This window comes from Emydura macquarii, unplaced genomic scaffold, assembly GCF_026122565.2.
Source record: "Emydura macquarii macquarii isolate MOO-44397 ecotype Brisbane River unplaced genomic scaffold, CSIRO-AGI_Emac_v2 contig_3451, whole genome shotgun sequence".
NCBI lineage: Eukaryota > Metazoa > Chordata > Testudines > Chelidae > Emydura > Emydura macquarii.
In genome coordinates this window covers 1,336,217-1,361,216 of record NW_027133588.1, presented here as the reverse complement: position 1 = coordinate 1,361,216, position 25,000 = coordinate 1,336,217, and the positions used below count along the sequence as shown (strand labels likewise).

At 45.1% G+C, this 25,000-nt stretch overlaps 1 protein-coding gene across 2 annotated transcripts; it reads right to left on the bottom strand.

Annotated features, from left to right (window-relative positions):
* Positions 1–317: 317 nt before the first annotated feature.
* Positions 318–20,265, bottom strand: SNX33 (sorting nexin 33). 2 transcript variants are annotated; one of them, XM_067534615.1, is made up of 2 exons: positions 16,966–20,265; positions 318–4,259 (listed from the first exon to the last, which is right to left on the bottom strand). In XM_067534615.1, exons 1-2 carry the CDS (start codon positions 18,398–18,400, stop codon positions 4,006–4,008), a joined length of 1,689 nt encoding a protein of 562 aa, XP_067390716.1. In that variant the 5' UTR covers positions 18,401–20,265; the 3' UTR covers positions 318–4,005. The 2 variants fall into 2 exon arrangements, with proteins under 2 accessions (XP_067390716.1, XP_067390717.1); XM_067534616.1 differs by lacking the exon at positions 318–4,259 and adding an exon at positions 6,625–6,898.
* Between the last annotated feature and the right edge of the window lie 4,735 nt (positions 20,266–25,000).

The window sequence follows — 25,000 nt, the reverse complement described above, 5'->3', positions numbered from 1 at the left end:
CTGCCCCTGCGGAGTGACTACATCCCACAACTCTGCAGCCAGCTGGGACGCAAACAAGTTGTTAACCCTCCTGCTGCATTAACAGCACAAGGCCAGTAAACAAAGCAAAGTGCAGCCTGCTGGATCCAGGGGTGAAAAATGGAGTTATGTCACAGCTGCTCCAGGCCCAGCCTCCCCCAGCAGGAGGTGCTGTAACAAGGCGGGAATGGGAGAGGATGCCCAGCTGCTCAGGCTCTGCCTCTCCCTGCAGGAAATACTGTCGAGCAGGGGCAGGAGGGGGCTCTGAGCTACAGCAGCACAATGCTGTCCTTGGAATGGTGCAGGAGTGCCAGCTCTAGGGAGTAACCCTCTCTCAGGCTCTCCCAGTAGGAGATGTGGAGGAGTGCCAGGCCCTATATTCCAGTACAAGGCTGTTGTTGCAGGAGTCCTTGTTGGGAAGGGTGTTAACCCACTGTGGAGAACGTATGTGCCAGGAATCACGGCTGTGAAGATGCAGCAGGAATGCGGGCATGTTTGCTACACAGCACTCACCAAGACGTTCATTTTTATTGAAAATTAAGGATAAATCTTAACTGTCAAGAGGATGCAAAAACATGAACCAGCAGAACTCAACCCCAATGGTGACCAGATGCAGCCCCTCTGGATTCCCAGGGATGTTCCTGTTTTAACAATATGCTGCTGGATCACATGACTCTAGTGCAATTTTTAATCCAGGAATAACTCCAAGCAGGCCCAACTTGCTTTCGTCACTGTAATTTATTCGGACATTTCCCTTTAAAAACAAGGCCCTCGTCCCAGGCCCATCTGCCTCCCGGTGCAGCATCACAGTTACTGCTCTCTCCCATCTCCTCCTAAGCCACACACTATTCTGGAGTGGCTATACTCGCAGCCTCTGCTTCCCAGAATCCTACTGCTTAGACAAGAAAATTTAAAACTACCACCTCCCCCCACCATGGGACATTTTTTTTGCTGGCCTAATGTTCTTCTCCTTTCCTTCTGTTTGTCCCCAAACTCCACCCCTCCAGCAAAGTGTTAGCTCCATCTCTCCTCCAGCAAAAGGATAATTCCACCCCCAAGCAGGGTATTTGCTTATTTCTAACACAAGGGAAACTCAAGAGGGCTTGTTTAAAAAAAAAAACTGTAAGACGTGAGGCCAGGGAAAACATGTGACAGCTGCTAGTGGCAGCTCCTCAGTTGCAAAAGTCTCCATTGTTCAAAGCAAAATTGCACCACCATTGTTCCCCTTCCTTGGACATGGATAGATGCTGCTTTCCAAGAGGGTGACAGAGAACAGACCAACTCCGTTCTGCATCTCTTTGTGGGGTCCATATAACCACAATGAATATGGGGAAGGCGGGTAGCTGCTGGCATCACTGCTTCTCCACAGAGTGGTTTCAATGCTCTTGGTGCCTCATAAAGGGGACCCTGATGACTGGGAGATGAGGAGCTTGTACCCTTGTCCTCTGTGGGAGGATGGCTTCCACAGCAAATATGGTCTCAAGGCCTGATTTCACAATGAGCTGGGCAACTGGAGCTTCAGTTGAAATCAGAGGGAGCTGCAGACACCATGCACCTCTACAAATGAGGCCTTTTGTTTCTGTACAGAGTCAACTCACCAACATCAACCAGTGATATCAACTGAAGCTAGGAACTGCAGCCTCAGAGTTAAAGGGCCTCATGGAATCTGCACATCCTCTCAGTGCTCAAGGCCAAGAACTGGGGAACCCAACCCATGAGCTACCTGTTACCTTCCTTGAGAGAGGGAATCAGTGCAGGCAAACATGACAGCTGTTTGCATTTATTGTCAATACAAAAGGGGCATGTGGAAAATGAGACGAGATGCAGGCCTAAAGCTCCAGGCAAGTCCCCAACACAGCCCTTGACACCAGAAAATTTGAGCACCTCTATCTCCAACACTCATCTCACAGGGTTAGTGTTGCTGGGAATGAGGCCTATTGCAAGTGTGAGGCCAGCAGGGCTAGTCTTCTGCCAGGAGTGCAGCAGCCCAGTGCTGGGGGGGAAGGAGAGAGGGTAATTTCACCTGCTGGCATCCCTGGAAAGTAGCTGCAAAGTTCCCCTTAGGAAAGGAAAGCTAAGGCATCCTGAGCCACCAGTGCAAATTGATGTGTTTCATACAACCAAGGGGGACTTGTTGAGCCATCTTGATGGCCTAAGGATATGTCCTAGACCATAGTGCTAGGGGACAGATAAGGAACAGGCAGGGAGGATGGTGTCATGGCCAGTATGACACCGGGCAGTTTCATCCTTGCATGAATGGCTGGGAAGACAACCCTAGCTGGGGATGAAGGGCTCAGAGGAGGTGTGGGAGTAGATGAGGGGATGCAGGTCTAAATTCAGCTCTCGGGGTATGTCTACATTGCCGGTGGCATTGTCAGCAGTGCAGAATTGATTCTGCAGGATCAATTGAGTGGCACTGGAGACCTGCTCAATCGAACCCAGAGGTCGACGCCATTAATCCACCCCCGCAAGAAGAGAAATGCTGCATCGATGAGAAGGCATTTCCCATCGACGCAGCGCAGTGGGGACCCCATCGTAAGTAGAAGTTAGGAAGTTGACAGGAGATACACAAGCTACTCTGTGTAGCTTATGTATCTCCTGTCGACTGCCGCCGAAATCCGCAAGCAGTGTAGACCAAGCCTCAGTTACACCAGTGTAAATCCAGTGACTACAGTTAAATTACTCCGAATTCATGCAAGGGCATTGGCCCACCCTCTCTTACCAAGGCCACTAAAGAATTCTTTGCTTTTGGTGCTTTAAAACTCAAATAGCATCAAGTGCAGCAACATGGAGACAGTGGGCTTGATTCTCCCCTCCCCTGGGTAAAGCAGTGGTGACTCCACTGAAGTCATGTCAGAGTAAAGCCAGTGTGAGATGAGTCTCAGTCCCAGTGGATTCTGGGGTGGGCAGCTGTGGTGAGAGGATTCAGGAGGGGACATTATTTTGTATCACACACGTAGTCCTGCCCCAGCATTCATCTGTTCCCTCTTGGGGATTGAGCCACATGGAAACAACACGGATGGCTCCATAACCTTCCTCACTCTAGAGGCAGAATGATCTTTCCTAAGGCATTTGCTATGTTGCTTTCTTGTTCCAAGAGCAGGTTGATTCAGGATTATTACACTCCTAGGGTTGAAAACGACTGGAGGGCAACCAAGCTACAGCTCGTGGAATTTCCAGGAGTCCGTTTGAAGCCTAGCACTCCAGTGCCAACTATCTTGTTGCTAGAGCTGGTCAAAAAGCTGAAAAAACAGTTGTGCATGAAATTTCACAACTGGTTCCACTTCAGGGGAAATGGGCCCATTTTCCACAAAAGTTTTGGCGATATTTGTATATTCAAACTTTTATTTGAAAGCGCTATGGAACATTTTTGGTAAACAGACACATTCAATAAAGATTTCAGTCACAATTTCCTTACATGTTTCTAGTAAAAAATTACTGGTAAAAAATCTCGCAGAAACTTTCGTGAAAAATGGAAAATTATGAGAATTTAAAAAAAAAAAAAAAAGTTCTGGTTTCAAATAAAGGCCTTTTTTCCTTATCAGAAAAGCTTTCTGTGTGCAAAATTTTGACCAACTCTACTTGGGATATTGTGTATTCACCTCCCTACTCTACGGGAACATGTTTCCAGAAACTAAAGCTTATTACAAAGAGAGGGAGCACCATAGAGTCAGTGTCCATTTCCCTTGTGAAAGGTACCTATGTCCTGCCCATAAACTCTGAGAGATGGGAGGAGAGTGGGGATCCACCTATTAGGGAAAGACGTGGAATGGTCAGCCGGAAGACATGAGTGTAACAATTTCCTGCATATCTCCACAAATCAGTTCCAGGAAAATGGGGGAAAGCCAAATGGAATTTGGTCACTAGCGTCATGAGTTTCCATTTGTTCTCAGTTCATTTCAAACTGGAAGATCTGCAGGGCTCCAAGGAGCAAAGTACGCGAGTCCAGATGGACAGTGGGAAGCAGATGCATCAGGCATGAAAGCATTAAAGGTTGTCGTACATGCATAACGTCTTTTCTAGCTGTTGGCTGACTCTCTGGTAAAAGATGATCTGCTGTTTCAGGTAGGACTGCATCATTTTCTTGAAGTCCGCTATGCGCCGCTCATGGAAGTGGTTCATCTCCGCCTGGAGAGAAAAGCCGACTACACGGCAGCGCTTCCGAATCCCATCTGCCTCATCCTGATCCATCTTCCCCTCATCACTCATCCGCTGGCTCTCCTTCACCTTGGCAAAGGCTCCTGCGAGGGGGAGAGAAATGAGATAGCCAAGGTTAGTAAGCTGTAAAGAGTGTGTTCCAATGCTCCCTCTCTCCAGGCTATACTATGTCCTCCTCTTCTACCCCAGCACCCCAAGAGAGAGATGAATGCTCACTGTGAGGAGCAGGAGAGCTACAGATGCACCATGGTCTGGTTCTGTTCCCCTTTGGCTGTAGAACCAGGTCTTTCCCTTCCGGTTCACATACCTACTAATGCCTACACATTCCTATGCTCCTGGAAAAATCCAGCACTCCCACTGCCAAGCCACACAAATGATGCCCTCCCTCTTCATCCTTAGTCCTTTCCAGTCTCCCAAACATCTGAATATATGAGACTGTAACAGGCAGCTGGAAAAACTGCATCAATCCAAGGCCTTTCACTTTGGAAATCACCCTCTCTCAGATGGGAGCAGATTGCGTGTTGCTTCACTGTACAGCCAAGGCACTGGGAAGGCACCAATGCACCCAAACATTCCACAGAGAGATCTTGACAACAGTGCATGAGAATCAGGGCCAAGTGGAGCAATCTCTGAGTAAGCATTGCTCCCTGCACAAGAGAAGGAATTGATCCACTGAAGGCCCTGTGTGTTATAGAGAAGCAACAATACTATAGCACTGCTTGATCTGGACCAGAGAGAGGCTATATTTTCATCAAGGCATGACACAGTTTGGCTCCACCACATGGCTAGATCGATGTTTGTTAGAACGTGGCTGGGCAACAACCAGGTTTAATAGCCCATTGTTCTCAGAACATAGATCCTGCATCAGCTGGTACATAATGCACCAGGTTGATTATCAAGAGACCTGTGCTCTATCTCCAGCTCTCCCATTGGCTTGCTTTGCTGTGTAACCTTCAGCAAGTCACCTAACCTCTATCTACTGTCCCTATGTGTAAAGAGGGAAAAATAATTCTTACTCACCTTTGTAAAGATCTTGGAGAACTACTGATGAAACAAACTACATAAAGGCCTATTATTAGATTATCATACACCAGGAATAAATCTACATTGCAGCAACCCAGAACATCAAATCTGCTAGCAGAGCAATAGATTAACAGAAGGAAGGAGAGTGAGAGAAGATGGGAATATACAGTGTCTTAGATACCTCAAAGCACCTGACGAAGCAAAGGGTTCAGTTCGAATAGCACAGTGACCATATAGGTGAGAGACAGGCATGGAGCAGTAGTTTATCCACCTTTGGATCTGTCGCAGGAGTGATGGGAGAGAAGGATACTCCTGCTGTTTCTTTCTCTTACTGCAAAATGACATGGGGCACTTATCTTCCCCCTGACAGCCACCACAGAAGGATGGAACAGACCCCAGTTCATAGATTCATGGATTTTAAGGCCAGACAGAACCATTAGGATCATCTCTTCTGACCTCCTGCATAGCACAGGCCACAGACCCTCACCCAATAATTCCAGCATCAAGCCGAATTCTCCTTGGCAGGACAATCTCGATAGTAGTAGTGCAGCTGCCCCCACACGTGCAGTGTGAGCAGTGGTTAGAGTGGCCCCAAAGTCTTCAATAACCTTTCGCCTTCCAAGTCCCAGGTACAAACATAGATTAGGTCACCTAGTCTAAATACAGTGGATTCATCATTGTCCATAGGGGAAGTTTGTCCATATCACTGTAGGCTTTGCCTTTAGATCACCATTCTGTGGGCCTCTCAGGGATTGTCTAAACCAATTCCCAGTCGTCTTAAGCTAAACTGATATAAGTCACTCATAAACCAAAATAAGATCATGCACACACATGCAGGAGGAGTTTGCACCAATTTAATGTAATTAGTTTCAAAAGCTATTTAAGTTAAACTAGTGCAACTTTCTCATGTGGACAACCTCTTGCACCAATTTTACATCAGATCAACTCCATTGACTTCAATGGAGTTACTCCTGATTTACACCAGTGAAAGTCAGAGGACAGTCAAGCCCTGTGTGTTGTGTATTCTGCTGTGTTGTACCTGTGTGCCTTATTATTAATGTTATTATGTATTCCCATATATGTATTCCCATATACATGCATATGTGACTAAGATCCTCAAGGCACTTCACCTGTGCACACCAATGGCACTATATAAATAACAATTACAACAAAACCACTACAAAATTTGTTATAAGAAATGGACCCCGGCAGAAGAGGCCAGATCAGCAGAGGCTGCTTAGTCAGCACTGAGGTGCATTAGTAGAGCTCTGTCCAGGACAGAATAGCAGGAACTCTTCAGTATTGCCAAATCCAGGCACTCAAAAATCAGGGTTCAGGTCCCCAAAAAAGCATGAGATTGGCTTAAAAATCATGAGCTTTTTTAAATTATAAATGGGGGGGGGGGGGGAGTTTTGCCTTCTGGTTTCTGAGCCTTTAGGAATCACATTCTCAAAATTATTCTTTGTTGGCTAGATATTTTTTATTTTAAAATGAAAGTTGAGAGTCTCATGTCATGTGACTCCAGGAGCTGGGGCTTTAAGAACACCACCAAGTGTCGTGATAGTTGGCAACACTATCCTGCATGTCAGGATGAAGATGCATTGGCGGAGCTGCACGAAGGCAGCTTGCACAGTACCTGTGTGTCCTATGTTTGGCTCTAGCAATTGCTATCAGTAACTTTCACGGGTACTCTATTCACCTATGGAAAAAAATAAATAAATAATTAACATCTCTACCGCCCAAAGAGCAAGGATTGCTGGGAATTAAAGACTTAGCGGCTTAGGAGGACTAGGCATGGCTTTCTGAGTTCCTGCTTGAAATCTAACTCATGTAAGATGTTAGGGGAATCACATCAGCTCCTAACAGCATTTGATACAGTTGTGGAAAATGCTGCGTATGTCTCTGTACAACTCCAGAACTGCTGAGGAGCACTGTTCTCAGGGAATAATCAGTGTTTTCCCTTATCTTACGTCATGTGTCATGCTTGTTCTTCTTCTCACATGCAACCCCATATACTCGCTAGTGTCAGAACTTGCCACAGGATACCCCCCCAGTGCTCCATATTTCATATTTCATTTTTTAAAAAAGGGGGGAAGGGGAGGATTTTCAAAGCCACCATAGGGAGATCTGAATGGGTGCCCAATTCCCATTAATTTTAATTGAGTGTCCAAATCCCTTAAGCAGCTTTGAAAACCTCACTCGGAGTCTCTGACCCTTATGGTTGTGAAGAAAATCTTCCAATCATGAACGGAGCATAGCCAATGCAGCATAGTCTGCTGAATCTGTACAGAGCCTGAAGAAATAGCTCACAGAGGTGTGAACGCGCCCATTTATCTCAAGAGGGTTTGAAGACTAATTATGATGATTTAAATGTTAACATTGTTAACTATTTCACTGCTGATGACTTTAGCAGAAACAGCCCACTAGAGAGCTGATCCCACATTCATAAACCCTTTTCAACCCCTCCTAAGCCACCAAAGCTCCCAGCTTCCCCCCTAATGAGTGCTGAAATTCACCTGAGACTGCCATGGCATTTCCAGCCTGCTACATTCAACTGCCACAGAATCAGGGCCCTTGGCACAGAATTGAGGGCGAGTTTGCCACAGTGTACGTGGGGTCTGACTCTCCCACTCCCCCCCAGATTCTCAGAGGACCAGTTAAAACTCTTCACTCTCCCTGCCCCACCAAGGGAGTCCAGCCACACTGCAGAGAGGGCCATCAGCACTTAGCCTAATTCCTTCCTCCCTCCTCTTGCTATGTCTTCACTAGGTGTGTTTTTACATAGAGATAGCTATCGCCGTGTAAAATGGTAATGGAGAGAAGGAACTGTGGTCTTTTCCGCAATGGAGCTAGTTGAAGTAGGTAGACCCCAGCTGGAGGAAGACATAGTGTTGATATGGTACATTGAGGTACAACTCCTTGTCCCTTTGTCTTCACTAGGATTTTACATCCAGAGAGCTATCTTGAGTTAACAATCTCAGACTAAAAACACATCTGTTTTTGCAGTGAAGACATAGCACTAGATAGATCAGGCCTGCCCAGGCATTAGAGGTTAATTTATCCAAAGATTCACAGCACCTCCCCACACTTTCCCAACAATGGGCCTCAACCCAACCCTGGAGGAAAGGCAACTAACTACAGCCAGAGTGAGATTTACTAGTCACCCTAAACCAGATCCAACACTATCCAGCTCCTCCAAACAGCCTCCAGACAGAGTCCCTGCTCTGCCAGGAAAGAGGATGACTAGATAACCAAATTAGTTGTTTCCCTTTCCAGCTTCTAGGATTGCATTATCTAGAACCCCTGCCATTAGAAACATGACTGAGCCAGAGGCCTTGCCTGCCCAGTCTCCTGGAATGATGTTAGATTATCTTTTTGTTCACCTGAAAGATCAAGTCATTAACTAGTCACAATGTGAGCCTGTGACATGTCCTAATCCCTTAGGTAACTGGAGTGGTACACATAGTATAAGACTGCAATGGGGTATACAAACCTCACACAGGCTGGAAAGGGTTAATGAATTGCAGTGAGCACAATCAGTCCCACCCCTAGTGGGTGTTAGGTCAGGCCTATAGGAAGGGGACAGCTCACCGAGTCCCCAGTCTCAGTTATAGCTGGCCTGGCTAGGAAGGAGAGCAGACCAACTGTTCTGACTTGGGGAGAGAAGCCTGGCAGGAGCCAGGAACCGGGACTGTGGCTGGTCAGAGCCTCCATGAAGAGAAGGGATGCCGGACGCTGGACTGTTTCGGTTTATCTGGGACCTGCTGATGGCTTAGCCAAGCCATGGTAGGGGGTGTCTCACCTGAGAGGAAGGTGGGGGCTGAGAGCTCAGCCCCAGAGGGCAGGTGGATGATTAACCTCAGAGGTGATGAGAACTGGAACAAAGACTCCTTTATTTTGTGATTATCTGGGGACTGTGACTTTAGACTCTGCTACCCCAGCAGCAGGGGGTCATGGGGTGGTGTCGGTTTTTGAACTTTCATAGTGAAATGGCCAGAGCTGAGCCATTCCAGAATGGGCTGAAAACCCTACTGGGGAAACTGATGTGGAGTGAAATTAGCACAGGGGGCAGTGACCTGATGACAAAGACAATCACCAAAAACCCTCCCACTTTGAGATGCGTTAGGTCCCTAAAGATCATGTCCACCTTGTCCCCAGCCAAGAGCAAGAATTATCTGGAAGATCTTAGTCTACTCAGGACACATATAGGGAAATCCTCCAAGCAACAATACACGCACACAGAATCAGCACCATTTACCATTGTATCCTTTGTTTTAAATGAACCTGGACGAATAATGCAAAGGAGAATGTGTGAACATCCATTGGACTACTCACTACCTTCCAATCCCACTGAGGAATACCAAAAGAAACTACAACATCCCTAAAGAAACACAGGGACAAATCTACACAGACACACCCCCTGAGCCCCGACCAGGGTTATTCTATCTGCTACCCAAGATCCACAAAGCTGGGAATCCTGGATGCCCCATCATCTCAGGCATTGGCACTCTCACAGCAGGACTGTCAGGCTATGTGGACTCTCTCCTCAGGCCCTATGACACCAGCACTCCTAGCTATCCTTTGTGATACCACTGACTTCCTGAGAAAACTGTTATAGTTTGACCTTGTTTGTCTGCCCTTATTATTCACTATATGTAAACACTCTGTGAATGAGAGTTTGTTCACATGAATGTTAACGGATTGGATGCTCTTCCTGTAAATATGGCTATTCGCATGAGAACAGGGACATTAGTAATTCACTGATAGTTATGTGCTGTACTCTTGCTTTAAAAGTTTCAATCATTCTGACCAGGGGAGCCAAAACAATCTCATGTGACTTAGATAATAAATCAAACACCATGACTAATTAAAGGGAACAACTTACAAACAAGCCACGTTTGATACCTTCCTACCAACACTACAAGAAGAAGAATTCTACATGGACTCCTCCTGACGGTCGAAACAACAGACTAGACTTACATAGAGTGTTTCCACTGACGTGCACAAGCTGAGATTGTAGACAAGCAACATCGCTTGCCCCATAACTTCAGCCATGCAGAATGCAATGCCATCCACAGCCTCAGTAACAACTCTGACATTATAATCAAAGAAGCAGACAAAGGAGGTGCTGTAGTCATCATAAATAGGTCAGATTATGAACAGGAGGCTGCCACACAACTCTCCAACACCACATTCTACAAGCCACTACTGTCCGATCCCACTGAGGAATACCAAAAGAAACTACAACATCTACTCCAGAAACTCCCTAAAGAAACACAGGAACAAATCTACACAGACACACCTCCTGAGCCCTGACCAGGGTTATTCTATCTGTTACCCAAGATCCACGAACTTGGGAATCCTGGACACCCCATCATCTCAGACATTGGCACTCTCACAGCAGGATTGTCAGGCTATGTGGACTCTCTCCTCAGGCCCTACACCACCAGCACTCCTAGCTATCTTCATGATATCACTGACTTCCTGAGAAAACTACAATCCATCGGTGCTCTCTCAGAAAACACCCTCCTAGCCCCTATGGATGCAGACGCTCTCTACACCAACATTCCACACAAAGAGGGACTACAAGTCAGCAGGAACATTTTCCCTGACGATGATATGGAACACCTGGTAGTTGAACTTTGTGACTTTGTCCTGACCTACAACTACTTCAGATTTGGAGCCAATCTATACCCTCAAGTCAGTGGCACAACTATGGGCACCCACATGGCCCCACAGTATGCCAACATTTTTACGGCTGACCTAGAACACCGCTTCCTCAAAACTCGTCCCCAAGCACCTCTCCTTTACCTACGCTACACTGATGACATTTTCATCATCTGGACCCATGGGAAAGAGTCCCTCGAAGAATTCCACCAGGATTTCAATAATTTCCACCCCACCATCAACCTCATCCTAGACCAGTCCACACAAGAAATCCACTGCCTGGACACTACAATACAAATAAAGGATGGTCACATTAATACCACCTTATACCGAAAACCAACTGACCGCAATACATATCTTCATGCCTCCAACTTCCACCCTGGACACATTACACGATCCATTGTCTACAATCAAGCCCTAAGATACAACCGGATTTGCTCCGATCCCTCAGACAGAGACAAACACCTACAGCATCTCCATAAAACATTCTTAAAACTACAATACCCACCTTGAGAGGTGAAGAAACAAATTGACAGAGCCAGACGGGTACCCAGAAGTCACCTACTACAGGACAGATCCAACCGAGAAAACAACAGAACACCACTGACCATCACCTACAGCCCCCAGCTAAAATCTCTCCAACACATCATTAAGGATCTACAATCTATCCTAGCAGATGATCCCTCACTCGCTCAAGCCATGGGAGGCAGACCTATCCTTGCTTACAGACAGCCCCCCAACCTGAAGCAAATATTCACTAGCAACTGTACACCATACAACAAGAACACTAACCCAGGAACCTATCCCTGCAACAAACTCCGTTGCCAGCTCTGCCCGCACATCAACTTTAGTGACACCATCACAAGTCCTAACCACATCAGCCACACCATAAGGAGCTTATTCACCTGCACATCTACTAATGTAATATATGCCATCATGTGCCAGCAATGCCCCACTGCCATGTACATTGGCCAAACCGGACTGTCACTACACAAAAGAATAAATGGACACAAATCAGACATAAAAAATGGTAACACCCATAAACCAGTCAGAGAGCACTTCAATCTCCCAGGACACTCTGTAGCTGACTTGAAAGTTGCCATACTTCTACAAAAAAAGTTCAAAAACAGACTTCAGCGAGAAACTGCAGAGCTGGAACTCATGTGCAAACTTTACGCAGTCAAACTGGGTCTGAATAGAGACTTGGAATGGTTCTCTCATTACAAGAAGTAACTGTCACTGTTCACACATTCTCACCTTCTAATGGTTGTGAATAGGCCTCATCTACTCTAATTCAATGGACTTTGCTAACACCTACCCTCCGCATTGTTGTTCCTTACCCTTGGATGTATATATATACCCCCATCTGATTTCTTTCATCTGACGAAGTGGGTTGCAGCCCACGAAAGCTTATGCCTGCAGAAATTAAATTTGTTAGTCTTTAAAGTGCTACAGGACTCTTTTTTTTTTGCTGTATACAGACTAACAGGGCTACCCCTCTGGAACTTTAAGCCTGTTTAGGAAGAAAATAAAAGGGTAAATTCTCAATGAACTCTGGGCCTATCCTCTCTTGCCTTACATCCTCCGCTGCCTTATTATGTGAAGTGGGTGTAATGCAGAGCTGAGCAGGAACCGGAGTTTACCTTTTTATAGGAAATTCCACAATTTCAATTTTTTTCCCCATTCTAAAATGGAAAACTTATAAAATATTTCCTGTGAAACAAAATCCCCTCCCAATTATTTTAGAGTCAACTGAAATGTTTCCTTTCGAAACAATCAAAATATTTCCTTCCAATTTCAATCATTTAAATTCTTTTAAAAATTTGGTTTTTATATGAAAAACAACAAATTTTGTTTTAGAATGAAAAATTGAAACAGTCCATTCAAGAAATGTCAAAATGAGATGTTTCGATGTCACTGAGAAGCTTCATTTCATTTCTTTCTAAAGGAAATTTCACTGAAATGACACATTTTTCAAAATGTCAATTTCAACAAAAATGACAATTTTTTGTCAAAAAAGACATTCTGATTAAAAATTTCCAACCAGCTCTAGTGTAAAGTGCTGCCAGATCAGGATGGTCGTGTTTCACCCTCACTTTGCACTGGGGTAACTTACTGCAAACCAGAAGCGTCAGACTATTATTAGCAACGAACAATTCAACCAGCCTTGATTTTAAAATGCAGTGATGACAAAGGATATTGCTCTGTGTCCAAGACAAGTCAAAATGGGCTTAACAAGGGACTTCATTATTTATTGTTTATATCAGAGGAGTGCCTACAGGCCCTGATCAGGATCCCATTGCGCTAGGCACTATATATGCGTATAACAAAAAGTCAGTCCCTGCCCCAAAGAGCTGACAGTCAACTAGCCACTTCAGAGACAGATACAAGAGTCCTCTTTCAATCTCACTTTAGCTTCTGAGGACTAAACTAATAGACAGAGCTTTTCCCTCTCTGATTTCTGACTTTTAGGCCTTGCCTAGCTCAGAATTTTTGGTCATGTTGTAGCTCTGGTTTATTGATTGCCGATTCACTTGAGGCCTTGTCCAAATGCAGAAGTTGCACAAGTTTAACTGAAATCAGTTTTCACACTGATTTAAATGAGTGCAAACCCCTGCTTGAACCCTCTTATTTTGGTTAAAGAATGGCTTATTTTGGTTTACCTTAAAGCTGTCCCTAACTGACTAAATCAAAATATCCCTGGTTTAAGCCAAAATAAGAGCATCCACATAGCCTTTTGCATCAGTTTAACTAAATCTGTTTTAAATACACCATAAGTTAAATTGCTGCAATTTTCTCATCTAGACAAGCTCTAACATGCGTGTAAGTGCAAATGATGGCACTCCACCTTTGTTTTATCTTGGCCATGATTCACCGTGAGGCTCAGGGTGAGTCAAAGGAAAAATGATGCAGACAGAGAAATAGGTATGAAGGTCAGAATAAGCCCTAAAGTGAGCCACAACCAGGAACACTTTTTGTGGAATAACTAATTTAGCATTTAAACTCAAGTTCACTGGAAATTAACTAGCTCAAAATACAGCAAGAACGAAGTCCCCATTTAGACAATGCTTTGGAGAGTAGCTGATGCTCGTGGGAAATGTTTCTATTTTTTTTTTTAATTCTGTGAGAAGGATTTCTGCGCTGCTGTTTGCAGCACTTCTCTTCCCCATTCTTAAGTACTAAGTCCATTTGCATGAAAACAGGATCTCTCCTTCCTAAGAGTTTCTATCCACTCCAGCTGCGTGCTCCTGACCTGAGGTTAGAGTCCTCTGTGACAGCACAGTAGGTGGCAGACAGTGGATGTTAACGTGATGTCACAAATAGAGGATTATGACTCCTGGTCAGGATGTAGCAGGAACAGAGGCTTTCGTAAGAAACAAAGGTTGTAGGCCAAAGCCTGCCCTTGGTTACAGCCACAAGCCTCACTCAGGGCAGGTTGTGGGCCCTACTTTCAAATAAAAGGCCTTAGTAATAAAGAATAAGTGGAAAGAAATATAGAAAATCTTGATGGTTAAATTCCTCCTTGCGGTAAGTGCAGTGAAGGCAGCTGAGTGACACCCAAGAGGAATTTGGTTCACAAGATTTAAGAAGAATTGTTTCTATCTGAAATTTTCTGTGTGGTGTCAGCTGCTCTCCCAGGGGTGGATTCTGCCATCCTTCCACACAGTGAGTAGCCCCTTACTCCATTAGTAGTGCCATTCATTCCAATGGGGCCACTTGACGTATCAGGGTTCTTCTAAGGCCACATCTACACTACCAAATTTTGCCGACCTGATTTATGTCGGCACACAGCCACCACAGTTATTACATCGCTTGTGTGTGGGCACACTTGGCTCTTTGTGTTGGCAGTGGTACACATCCTCACCAGGAGTGCTTGTGTCGATTGTATTGTCCATATGGGGCCTTGTGAGACAGTTCCTGAAAGCCAATAACTGTCAATGTAAGCAATGCAGCATCTACACTGACACTGTGTTAACATAATTTCACCAACCATGACTCTACACTGCTCAGGGAGGTGGTGTTACTAAACTGGCGTAGTGAGGCGCTTACGTCAGTAGAAGCCAAATGTAAGTGAAGACAGCTAGGTCAATGCAAGGCAGCTTACATCGACCTAACCCTGTAGTGTAGGCCAGGCCTCAGTTTAAAAGTGGCCCTCAGTGTTTAGCAGGACACTTCCTCAAGAACACATAAGCATTTTTCCCTTTACTGCAGACCAGGTGTGACTCACCTTTCTGGGAAGTGAAACCAGATCTCACCCATAAACCACAACCCTTTTGTACATGCCATGGCTTCCTGGATTCATACAATGGCACTGTAGAAAAACACCTAACAACATAGCCTTCCCACCCAAACCTTTCACTGACAAAATATTTGCCCTGGAGTAAAATCAGAGCTGGTTCCTCTTGTCAGTTTCCTCCCCATGGATGTAAATGCAGGTTAGGGGGACTGGCAACCCTAAAGGAAGACAGAGAGTCTACGGGGGAGATTTTTCTCCAGTGGGAGTTAGGTGCCTGTGCTTTTGGAAATCTACCCCTCTCTGAAGGATAAAGGTGTTTTTTCTTTGTTCCTGCAGCACCTCTAACCTGGGCATCTTGGCTTTTTTACAGTGCAATAACTCGTTTCACCACCTGTCCCCAGAACACCCAAATGTCTGACTTTCACCAGGTCACATAAGAACAGGGCGCCTGGGGCAAGCAGTGTGACTTCTGCGATTAAAAGGGACTGCCTTTCCCCAAGTGCACTGCTTTCTATAGGGATTCTCCCATGCACTAATAATTCTGCTGTTAGGCAAACACAGACACAGTGTGTTCAGAAATCCACGCCTCTCACCATAGCAGGGGTGAGCAGCAACCTCACCAAAACTCTGATGCCCGCTACTCTGACAACAAGCAGCATGCCCAGACTTTGTGCTGGCCCTGCCGATCCCACCTTGCCAATAATCTTCTCCTGGTTCCTGAGCACTCTCTGTCCCCTGCTGGGATGAGACAAAATTCTTCAGCTCTCTGGCTTTGCACTGGCATACATGGGGCAATGAATTTCCAAGAGTTCTTGCTCTCTGGTGCTTTGAAGAGGACTGAGCTCTCTGAGAGGAGCTAACAGAGGCCCTTGGGCTTCCCTAGAGGCAAATGACTGACTATGTGGGTGGACAGCAAACATGAGCCTGGCTCCCATGCAGAGCGTGATGATGACTGATCCTCTCTACCCTGGAGTTTTAGCAAGTGCTTTCCTTGCCTCACCTGCTCTGCACTGGTAGAGGGAGCAGGAACTTTCAGATTAGTCCTGGGCTGCTCCCTGCACCAGCTTCACAAATACGAATGTATCACATTTGATGATAATCATTCAGCTCTGCAAGTGTGGGGAAACTGGGATTTATCTATCGCTAGATTTCCTTTCTATTCATTACTGGAGAGACAGGATAGTAAACCAAGGTTTCATTATCTGAATGAAAGAGATGAGAAAGGACCAGGAAGAGGAACTGGCTGGTCATGGGCATGAGGTGATTCTAAAGTAGGGTAAATTCAAGGAAGTTCCTGTCAGGGTTGGGCTCCCCAGCAAGGAACCAATCACAGGGCTGCCAAATGCACTGGGCTTCCCCTTCCCAGTGTGAGTCGGCAGGAGAGAAATTAGACCACGTGCCACAGAGAGAGTGAGGTAAAATGTCAGACAGTCACATGGAATGCCAAGAAATATAGAGCATTAAGCAGAAGCACGTCTGGCTTGTGCATAAGGCTGATCCTGGCCCATATCCTGGTTCCAGAGATTCAAACAAACCTCTCCAGAGACAGCTTGGTCTAAGAGACTGAACACAAGGCTGGGAGCAACACTTGAGCTCTGCCACTGACTCACTGTGTGGCATTGGGGAAGTCACTTAGGCCCAAATTTCCTAACGTGGCCTCTAATATTAGCCGTTCCACTTCAGGCACCTCAGTAACTTGCAGAGATCTGGAGCAACCACAACTCCAACTGAAGTCCCTGGGGGCAGGGAATGCTAGGGTCCAAGTGCTGCCTGTCCCTGGGGCGGTCTCCTGAGACAGGCTTTGTTGCATTATCATGGCAGCAACTGAGGCCCAGAGAAAGCTGTGCCTGGGCATGGCTTACCTTTCTGAAGGTGAATGATGTCTGGAAAGTTGGAGAGGAGCCCCTGGTACAAAGAGAGAGTGTCCAGCATGAGGAAAAGGTCGTTCTTGGGCTGCTCAGCAAACATCTCCCCAACAGTCTCATACGTCTTGCCTGTGTGCGAAATGGCGTTGTTGAGCGCACTGGAGCTGTAGGGCGGGTCCATCTGGAAGGAGTAGCTGATGGCTTGGAAAGCATTGCCCAGCTTCTGGAACTCCTTCCGGAACCCCCCCACATGCTTACGCACAAGCTCCGAAGCCACGTTCGTCAGCTGCAGGACACTATCGTCCATCTTCTTGCTGAAGGCCTTGAAGGAGTCCACCCGGTCTTCCACGTCCTGCAGATCCTGGTGCTCTGTAGGGATCTGGAAGGTCAGCAGGAAGCTGGCCCCCACCATCTCATCCTTCTCTGCCCGCCGTTTACCCATCTTCCACTGCTTATCATCGCGGCAGGTGAGGAAGTGCTGGAAGCCCTCGTACTGGGACAGCACAGGGTGGCTAGTCATGTGGTCCATCCACAAGATCAGCCTCCGCTTGCGCTTCTCGATGAAGTCCTCCTCAAAGCGCCCAGTGGCCTGCTTCTCGGGCAGGTGGGGAACCGAGATCACTGTGAACTTGTGCAGCAGACGGTTGTACAGCCAGTCAAAGTGCTTATATCGCCGGTAGACCGGCGCATTGATGCTGCTGGGCGTCAGCTTGTAGGAGATGTAGCTCTTGATGCCCTTGAATTTTGTTTGCTTGGTGGGGTCCTCCACAGAGCAGATGAAAGGGTGCGGGTTGGCCCTCCATTGGGGACCCTTGGGGCCCATCTCAATGGAGTAGGTCTCAGCGATCTTGGACATCATGGGCACATCTCCCAGGATAAAGGCCTCCACCCCAGAGCGGACGAAACAGGAGAAGCGGTTGAGGTTCCGCCCCACCACGCTGCCCCTCTTGGAGGAACTGATGCTGTCCTGCCTTTCTAAGGCTGGCTTGGGACGATAGCCAGCATTCTGGTGGGGGTATGCTGGAGGGTACTGCAGGTTAGGGGAGGTGTGCCCATTGGTGCCAGGGCTGCCCCGTGGCTCTTCCACCACTGTGCAGCCATCATCCCAGTCATCCCAATCATCATCATCATCCTCCTCAAAGCTGCCCTGGTGAGAGGTGTTGGTATTGGAAGGGGGCATGTAGAAGGACTCATTCCCAGGGGAGCTGGCTGGACTGTTTGAATAGTCTGTATAGCTAGAGCTCGACCTGGACCGGAGGACCTCGACATAAGAGGCGGGGAAGATGCCAGTTTCCCCTCGGCTGTTCTTGCCCTGCAGCCACCCATCCAGGGAATTTTCACTGAAGATCACCAGCTCCTCATTCTCCTGGATGCTGATCTCTTCTTTGTTTTCGCTCTGGAAGTTGTAAAGTGCTCTGGCTTTCAACGCCATGGCTGCTCCCAGGAGGACAGTATAACTCAACCCCCAACCACCACTAAAACAACACCTCAGACACTTTAACAGCTAGAGACACTGTCTTATAATCTATAACAGTGATGTGGAAAAGTGTTTAGTTGAATTCACCTTGAAGTAACAAATATATTTATATATTTTTTCTAAGATTTTTTAACTCCAAGGCCTATACATTCAAGTGAACACTGTAGTCTAAATTCATCGGTTAAAAATGGTATTCCTAGGAAAATCAAACATGCTTTGACCCCTCATTTAGGTGATATAGGCCTCAGTCAGATGGACACACATCCATAAAGTTGTCAGCTCCATGTAAATTTTATCTATCTGGCAATCTGTCCCTGCACTGTCCACCTTTTCCGTTTGAATTTACGTTCAAAATACCCCAAAACAGTCTTGATCAAATACAAGTAATCAAAGGTCCCTTTTTTGCTGGAATTTTCTTTTTTAAGGATTAAGAAAAAAAAGATAAATCTTGAACCATCTTCCAAAAAGCAGATCCAGTGCAATTCACAATCACAGTGCTTGAAAAATGCCTCTAAAAACGGCAAAACAAAACAAAAGCACAACCTTTAATGATCTTAACAAAAATATTTTGCAATTCCACAAATCTCAAGGGGGGTGGAGGAAAATAAAAAGCCAAAAAGCAATCCAAAATTCAATGTGTCACGCCTCTCACACTGCAACAACAAAACAGTCACCTAAAAAACCCCCTCTTCCAGAAGATGTTAAAAGTTCACGAAGTTTAAAACTGAGACAAAAAGAGAAGTATCTGGCCCCTCAGGGATATGGAATCTTTAAATCACTTTTACAACCCAAACTGGCAAGTGCCAAGTAAAAAGGGAAGCATTTGCCACTCACTCACCAAACACCAAGTTAGACAAGTCCCTGATGAGGTCTGAAAGATTTTAGAGTCAGCTCCATGGATTCAGCCTGAATCCTGTTTGGCAAAGGGGTTTCTTTTGTTGTGATTATTTCCTGGTCAGTTCCCCTGAAATCGATACAGTCAGAACAAATAATAATCCAGCCCTTTGGAGAGGAAACAAAAGCCAACCATCACAAATGTAATAAATTCCCTTCTTTGCAAACGAGCTGCACACAAAACCCACCGAAGTTCCAACGCAGAATCAGTGTTTCCAGAATGAACAAGGAAAAGCGGCAGGCAAGGGAACAAGTGATCCACTCGACCCCCCCTTCGGAACACTCACGGAAGACTTGGAGGCAGTGACAATAAAGTTTCCCAATTCCCAGGGATTGCAAGGGGGGTGGGGGATGCGAATCCGTTTCCCTGTGTCCGGGGGAGGAGGGGGGAGGTGAAAAGCTGCCTGAAGAATTCAGCAAAACAGAGGCACTTCCGTTTGGAGAGATGGATGGGAAAAATCAGGAGACACGCAGACTGGGCTGGGAGTAAAGATCCCTGCTGTGGTCCCAGTCCTTGCTGCTGGGGCGCTGTGCCGGGGGGGGACCTGGAAGCCCAAACAGCCACGTGTCTCTTCAGACCCCCTTCTCCAGGGGCAGGCACTGGTTCCCGGTATCAGACATCTCCTTCCTTCACTCCAGCTTGTCGAGCTGCTGGCCGGCCCAGAATCAGACCCGACCAAGCTCTGCGAGCACGAGATGATCCCGGCCTGCACCGTCCTTTCCTTGAGCAGCGCGTTTATGCAGGAGAAGAAGCCCCAGTCTCTGGGCTCCTCCTCCTGGATTTGCACTGCTCGAGTTTTCCTTGTTTATTCCTTCGTGTTCCTGCTCTTTTGGGGTGCCTCCCGTAAGCTTTGGGGAGTTGCCTGTTGCAGCGCGGGGGCTCCACCTGTTTGCTTTGCCCCCAGGTGGCCCTGGATTCCTCTGCCCCGCTCCACAGCTGGGTCCCTCTGTCACACTCCAGCCTTTTCCATGACGCAGGGGAAGGAGGCGAAGCTCGAAAACTAGTTTGAAAAGCCTTCAGGCGAACCCAGAGCCAGGGAGCCCAGCGAAGTCACAGGCTGCCCTCTACAGGCAGCCAGCACAGCTGGTCCTGGGGGGCTGGCTTTCTTATCAATGGTTGGCGTTGATCTTCCGGCACATCAGGGTGCCTGATACACATCTGTAGCTGAGCTTGTCCAGAATTCAGGGCTACTCAGAGCTGGGGTTTGGGTTGGGTCCATTATAGTAGTAATACCTAGCTTTTCATCAGTAGATCTCAAAGCACTTTAAAAGGAGGTGGGTGTCATTATCCCCATTTTACAGATGGGAAAACTGAGGCATAGGAAGGTGATATGACTTGCCTAAGATGAGCACAGCATCTGGTCGAAGAGGTGAATATAGCTAAACCACTTGATAATAGTGACCATAAAATGTAACATCCTTTGGGGGGATGGACACCAAAGCAGCCCACCATGGTAGCATTTAATTTCAGAAAGGGGAACTACACAAAAATGAGGAAGATAGTTAAAAAGAAATTAAAAGGTTCAGTGCCCAAAGTGAAATCCCTGCAAGCTGCATGGAAACTTTTTAAAGACACCATAAGAGAGGCTCAATTTAAATATATACCCCAAATTAAAAAACAGTCAGATGACCAAAAAAGTGTCACCGTAGCTAAACAAGAAAAAGAAGTAAAGGTAAAAGAAGCAGTTAGAGGCAAAAAGGCATCCTTTAAAAAGGGGAAAATAAATCCTATTGGGGACAATAGAAAGGAGCATAAACTCTGGCAAATGAAGTGTAAAAATATAATTAAGAAGGCCAATAAAGAATTTGAAGAACAGCTAGCCAAGGACTCAAAAAGTAACAACAATAAAAATTTAAGTACATCAGAAGCAGGACGCTAAACAACCAGTTGGGCTACTGGATGATCAAGTTACTAAAGGAGCACTCAAGGAAGATAAGACTATTGTGGAGAAACTAAATTAATTCTTTTCATTGGTCTTCATGGCTGATGATGTGAGGGTGATTCCCAAACCTGAGCCATTCTTTTTAATGACAAATCTGAGGAACTGTCCCAGATTGAGGTGGCATTAGAGAAGATATTGGAACAAACTGATAAATTAAACTGTAATAAGTCCACTCAAGAGTTTTGAAGGAACTCAAACGTGAAATTGCAGAACTACTAACTGTGATATGTAACCTATCATTTAAATCAGCTTCTGTACCCGATGAATGGATGATAGCTAATGTGATACCGATTTTTTAAAAAGGCTTCAGAGGCCATCCTGGCAATTACAGACTGGTAAACCTAAATTCAGTACCAAGCAAATTGGTTGAAACTATAGTAAAGAACAAAATTAGCAGACACATAGATTAATACTATTTGTTGTGGAAGAGTCAACATGGTTTTTGTAAAGGGAAATCATGCCTCACCAATCTACTAGAATTTTTGAAGGAGTCAACAAGCATGTGGACAAGGGTAATCCAGTGGATATAGTGTACTTAGATTTCAGAAAGCCTTTGACAAGGTCCTTCACCAAAGGTTCTTAAGCAAAGTAAGCAGTCATGGGATAAGAGGGAAGGTCCTCTCCTGGATCAGTAACTGGTTAAAAGATAGGAAACAAAGGGTAGGAATTAATGGCGAGTTTTCAGAATGGAGAGAGATGAACAGCAGAGGTCTGTACTGCGACTAGTACTGTTCAACATATTCATAAATGATCTGGAAAAAGGGTAAACAGTGAAGTGGCAAAATTTGCAGATGGTACAAAAATACTTGAGATAGTTAAGTCCAAAGCAGATTGCATAGAGTTACAAAAGGATCTCACAAAACTGGGTGACTGGTTAACAAAATGGCAGATGAAATTCAATGTTGATAAATGCAATGTAATACATATTGGAAAACATAATTCCAACATACATAAATGATGTGGTCTAAATTAGCTGTTACCACTCAAGAAAGATATATTGGAGTCACTGTGGATAGTTGTCTGAAAGCATCCACTCAACGTGCTGTGGCAGTCAAAAAGGCTAACAGAATGTTGGGAATCATTAGGAAAAAGAGATAATAAGACAAAATTTCGCTCTAGACCAAATGGTGCCCCAGGCAAGGAGCGTCTTTGGCACCCCCCCTCCCATTTGTTAAACTTTTGAATACCTTATTTTTTATTGTATTTGTAGTCCATTTCACAACTTTGATGCATGATTTGCATCCATGATTTATCCCTGTCATATAAGACGATAAATTTGCATGCTAGAATCTGTAAATCTGTATTTATTCATGCCATATATAAGCAAATAAAAAAATTAATTTCCTCTAAGCTTATAGAAACTTTTTCATTTTAAAAATAACAGCACCCCGAGCCCAGTGATCCTCAAGTCTGGCACGCCAGGTGGTCACCTACTCCTAAATCCGCCCCTCTTTGTCCCCACATGGAGCCCTGTTGGAACAGGTTGCAGGATCAGGGCCTGAGATTACAACGCCTTGGTGCGGGAAATATCTATATTTGAGGGCTTGTATCATGCTTGCCACCTTATCTGTACTTAAAAATAGTACTAAATTAATAACATCTAAATGTTCCCAAACAGGTATTGGACCCAGGGGCATCACTACAAATAACTGCAGGGAACACCGGTGTTGGCATGTATCCTGTGTGATCTCAGGAACAGAGCATCGCATCTGCAGGCTGGGGCTCTGTCTATTTAGTTTTTGTTTACAGCTTTATCATTTTGTTGAACGCTAAAGCTGGTATATTCAGTGACATGCATGGAGCTGAATTCAGAGTGTGCAGGAGGCAAAACTTAGAGCCAGTGGAGCTGTTCCTGCTGACTCTAGGTCTGATTTTGGCCCATACTGTGTTAATTTCTAGTAACATACCTGAGACTATACATATAAAGAAATAGGAGGGGAGAGTTTCTCAACTTTCTCAGCTCATCCACTCATCCTACTTTACAGGACGTAAACAAAAGTGAATCCTGTGAGGGCCTAGCCAAGAGAAAAAGAGATCTCTTTTAATCAGACCAACACCTATGTTTTAATACACACATTTTCTGGCTTTATGCATCATAGCTTCAGGTGCTAATTGTTTTTTGTTTTGATCACTTTCAAAAAGATTAATTTCTGTAGGATGCCCTGTGCTGGTTTGTTCGCGATGATTTGTATAGGCAGATTATACATGAGATATTTTAATTTAATGGAAAGGTGACTAACAGCTGATTTCTAAATCTCTGCTCCCAAACGTCAATCCTGACTGCTTTAAAGGGCCAGATTCACCATCACCAGCACCTTGTTTAGTCATGTGCACCCTGTGCAAAATGGGTAGTATAATGGGAGCATTTTACATCCATTCTGCGGTGGTGTAAATGACTATAGAAGGTGCAGGGCAATAAAGCACTGGGCCTTTTGTCTCTTTCACCCACTCCCAACTTCATGCCTTCATCCTTGGACCAATCAACTTTCATTCAGGGCCCAATCCCACAAGGTGCTGAGCACCTTCAACTACTATGGAAGATAGTGGAAGTGGTGGCATTCAGCACCTTGCAGAATCAGGCCATTTCTTGCATCATTTCAATCACTCCTAAATGAGAGCTGGCCACATTTTTTTGGCTGAAACTTTTTGCTGAAAATTGCAAATTCAGCTACACCAAAATGTTTTGCAAATTCATGTCAGTTTTGTGGAACTGCTCGTTTCCAAGAAAAAAAAATTCTGAAAAAAATGGAAATGTTTTGATTTTACAGTATGAAATGATTTTTTGTTTCAAAATTTTCTTTATTGTTTCAAAATTAAAAAATGTTAAAATGTGGCTGAAATCTAACCAAAACATTTTGCTTCACCCAAAATGAAATTGTTTTGACTTTTCAGTTTGGAAAATTTGGAATTTTTTTGTTCTTGGTCTGAGCTGAAACTAATTTTTTTTGCCTTTTTTTATTGCCACCAAACCAAAATATCCTTTATTTGCACAGCTCTGCGCCTGACAATCCACTTGTCCCACAAGGCCAATGCATGCAAACATCCCAACCCAACCCAACTCTGCTGTCTGCTATCGGTGTCATTTACACTGAACCTATTTGTGCCTTTACACAGCCTACGCTTGAGGGTGCATTTGCTGTGCATTTTTCCTACTGCAAAGCAGCATGTGTCTGTGGGACTGTACACGTAATAAGGTACAAAAGGGAAAACCAAGTCCTGTCTCCTTAATTCAGAACTCCTATGTGTGGAGAGGCATGACAGAGCAAATTCGCTTTAATTATGTCTCATTTAACTTGGACATTTATTATTAATCATCATTATTGTTTAATGAACTCCACTGATGTGTCCTAGGTTCCACAAAACTGTCTCTTCCTTTACAGCCTATGGGCCAGATCCTGAATGTTCTTACGCACATGAGCAGCCCTATTCATTTGAGTTGTCTCACTGAATTCAATGTGAGAATTTGCACAAGCAAAATTATGCGTGTAATTAAGTATTTGCAGAATCAGACCCTGTAAAATGAACAGAGACGGGACACACTAGGGATGCAAGTAAAAGTATTATTTAGATCTTGATCCTGCAAGCATACTTTAAGCATAGGTTTGGCAGAATTCTATTTGTTCTTTATAATTTCAACAGGCAATATGTTTCTTTTAAAGCATTTTTTCAGATTTTTATCCATTTACATTTGCACAGTTGCTGACAATTAGGGAGGCTT

Bases quoted from the DNA above. Each gene is read 5' to 3' on its own strand.
- SNX33 (XM_067534615.1), bottom strand. From the start codon at position 18,400: ATGGCGTTGAAAGCCAGAGCACTTTACAACTTCCAGAGCGAAAACAAA. The intron at 4,260-16,965 runs GTAAGCCATGCC...TCCCCCTCGCAG, and splicing joins CATCATTCACCTTCAGAAAG to GAGCCTTTGCCAAGGTGAAG.